We start from the raw sequence: 3,179 nt of genomic DNA, 5'->3' as shown, positions 1-3,179 counted from the left end.
CCTCGTTCCCAATAATGACAACAACAGCAAAGCTACGGCTGTTATAATTACCTAGGTTCTGCTAGCGACCGATGTCGACTTCTTAGCGCCGTAACACATTTCTACAAGCAGAGTACGAGATCTATTGCGCTGCGAGACATTGAGCACAAAGCAGACGGGAGAATAGACATCCACGTGAGCCTCACCAAGAATAGCCGTAAGTTCTGCAGTTCGCAATGGAACTCAAAAGAAAATAACAACTGACATCAGTGTTTTCTATGCATGTGTAATCAAACTTTTGTATGAATATAGATAACTTTTTTAAATTAAGACCGATTTTAGAATGTATGACTTTAATTTATAAATTTATTTGTTATATTTGCTATTTTTTCCTTCTTCCTGTAACTGTTCTCATTTCCTTCTACCTTATTCCCACTTGAGAGATATCGTACATACTCTATTAGCACATATCTACTTTTCATACTGATATGCCCTTCCATGGTGACTTTACGGGAGTGGTCCCAGAAGTACCCGACCTAACAAAGAAAACACAAAAATTTTGGGAAAAGATATATTTATTTCTAAACATAATCTCCTTTCAGCTATATACTCTTTTCCCAGCGACGCTCAATAAGTTCGATCCCCCTTTTATAATAAGAACTGTCTTGCTCCTCAAAATAGCCATTAACTGCCGACATCATTTCTTCATCGCTAGAAAATCTTTGACCACGGAGCCATTTTTTGAAGTTGGGGAACAGAAAATAGTAGCGGGCTAAATCTGGCGAATAGGGTGCATGAGGTAGCAATTCAAACATTGATTCATTATTCGCTAAATAATCAATTGAAACCTCTTCACGACACTGGTTTTGGACGAGTGTAAGCAAATGCGGCACCCATCTTGGACACAGCTTTCTCATTTCCAAATCTTCAGCTAATACGCGATGTACCGTACTTTTTGAAATGCCTACTATATCTGCTAGCTCGCGCACTTTCAGTCGACAATCATCCATTACCGCTTTGTGGATTTTCTTCACCATTTCTGGAGTCGTCACCTCATTTAGTCGACCACTGCGATGCTCNTTCTTTAATTTTAATTATCTGTTTATAAACTATAATGTATTCTTTAAGAAAAACTGTATAAACCCAAGATTAAATCTTTGCGAAACATCCAAAAACTAACATACTGTCGTAAAAAATTCGAGCTTTATTAATATTCTTTAGTTTTTAGCCCATTCAATTTTAGTATNTAACGAAGGAGCAGACCCGCCCAAAGTATAATCTAATTCAGCTTTTATAATGGATGGGCGTTTGAGGCCTTTCAAATAAAAGTATTGTATCACATAATGATGGCCGATTTTCTCCGTTTTCACAATCGTTTTCACGAGTTGTCTAGTGTACTTTTGTATTATCAACTTATAGCTCCAAATTTCTCGAAACATTATCTTATTTTTCTCACCTTCGACATTCGTTCTGTTAGCAACCAGTCTTCCTACTCCTACCGTAACTTTAAAATATTTACTATTAAAGTGTTAATTCAATCAACTGGAAATCTGTTCGCTAGATCCAATCTGCTAACGATCAAATTAATTTCATACAAAGTTAAAATATTATGAGCACCAATTCGGAACTGCAGTAAGCTCAAAGCAGACATGAAAGCCTATTCGTGAAATTGGCATCCACAGTAAAATCTCTGTCTGTAAATGTTGATGAAGTAAATGCAAAGTTTGTTAATTTGTCTCGTCCNCAATTTTAGTACTGAATCCAAATAAAATGTCTCTTTTATCCATTAACAATAACTTAAATATGCTTTTTGTTAAGATGTATACCTGAAAATGTGTGCATACNTAGTAATAAATGTTATGAAGGTTATAATGTTTGTCTTAATAACTTCTTGAGTTCGTTTTCTTTTCTATGCGTAGATGCATATGATGTTGTTGAGTCCATACTTTCTGTGAAATCCAACGCCGTTGGTCTTGACGGAATCCATCCTAAATTCATTAAATGTATATTGCCATTCATTCCCCTTTACCTTAAATACGCTTTGAACACTATNTCTAAACAATAAAACTTTCTTATGAATACCATAAAATCATTGGTCTTGAAGGGAATGTACTAAGAAAATATATGAGCGAATNATGTATATTGCCATTCATTCCCCTTTACCTTAAATACGCTTTGAACACTATATTGACAACGTCCGTCTTTCCGAGCTGTTGGAAGAAGTCTAAAATTATCCCTCTTTTGAAACCAAATGGTGACTTCAGACCAATTGCCATTTTGACATTGCTTTCCAAGGTTCTGGAACGAATAATGCATCGCCAAAAAAACATTTTTGTGAGTAAATATTCACTTATTAGTATTCATCAATCTGGCTTCCGGGCGAACAGAANTGCCCTATTATCTCCTAGGGAGGTCACAAGCGGTATGCGTTGGTAGCTCTGTGTCTAGCTTCTTGTGTGTTATTGAAGGTGTGCCGCATGGCTCAATATTTGGACCGTTGCTGTTTGTCTTATATTGGTGAAAATTTCTCAACTGGACCTCGGATTTCAGTCAAGTTCGAATTTNACATTGCTTTCCAAGGTTCTGGAACGAATAATGCATCGCCAAAAAAACATTTTTGTGAGTAAATATTCACTTATTAGTATTCATCAATCTGGCTTCCGGGCGAACAGAAGCTGCATTACTACTCTGACGATATAAGGCAAAATATGGACAAAGATCATATAACTTTTTTAACTTTAGTTTATCACTCAAAGGCTTTTGACTTCGGTGACCACAAATTACTTTGCTTAAAACTCAAGCCAAGCTGTAAGCCTGGTCAGATCTTATAGGGCATTCGCACGAGGCGATTTTACAGGCAACAAAAGTTGAATACGTAGTTGAATGAGAAGTTGAAAGTGAAAAAGTTGCCATCCCTATTCAGACGAGGCGATTTTCGATTCAACNCTCAATATTTGGACCGTTGCTGTTTGTCTTATATTGGTGAAAATTTCTCAACTGGACCTCGGATTTCAGTCAAGTTCGAATTTTCGCGTGAAAATTTGAAAGGGATTCTGAGAATTTTTTTGGAAAATTTTAATTTTTAAAGTTTTTATAATCAAATATATTTTTAAGCAATCTTTTTTCAAAACTAATTTTCTCTTAAAGTATTCGACGAAAGTTGATGAAATTTTTTTGTAAGCGTAGTGACATTAGAGCTT

At 35.8% G+C, this 3,179-nt stretch overlaps 1 protein-coding gene across 1 annotated transcript; it reads right to left on the bottom strand.

Moving 5' to 3' along the window:
* Positions 1-260: 260 nt before the first annotated feature.
* On the bottom strand, positions 261-1,046 carry LOC108368931 (histone-lysine N-methyltransferase SETMAR-like). Its single transcript, XM_017623898.1, has one exon. It carries the CDS (start codon positions 1,014-1,016, stop codon positions 582-584), a length of 435 nt encoding a protein of 144 aa, XP_017479387.1. The 5' UTR covers positions 1,017-1,046; the 3' UTR covers positions 261-581.
* Positions 1,047-3,179: the final 2,133 nt, after the last annotated feature.

The sequence above is a fragment of the Rhagoletis zephyria genome, unplaced genomic scaffold, assembly GCF_001687245.7.
Source record: "Rhagoletis zephyria isolate East Lansing unplaced genomic scaffold, Rhagoletis_zephyria_1.1 Rzeph_scaffold_03396, whole genome shotgun sequence".
NCBI lineage: Eukaryota > Metazoa > Arthropoda > Insecta > Diptera > Tephritidae > Rhagoletis > Rhagoletis zephyria.
The sequence above is the reverse complement of the archived record's forward strand: the minus strand, read 5'-3'. Positions and strand labels throughout refer to the sequence as shown.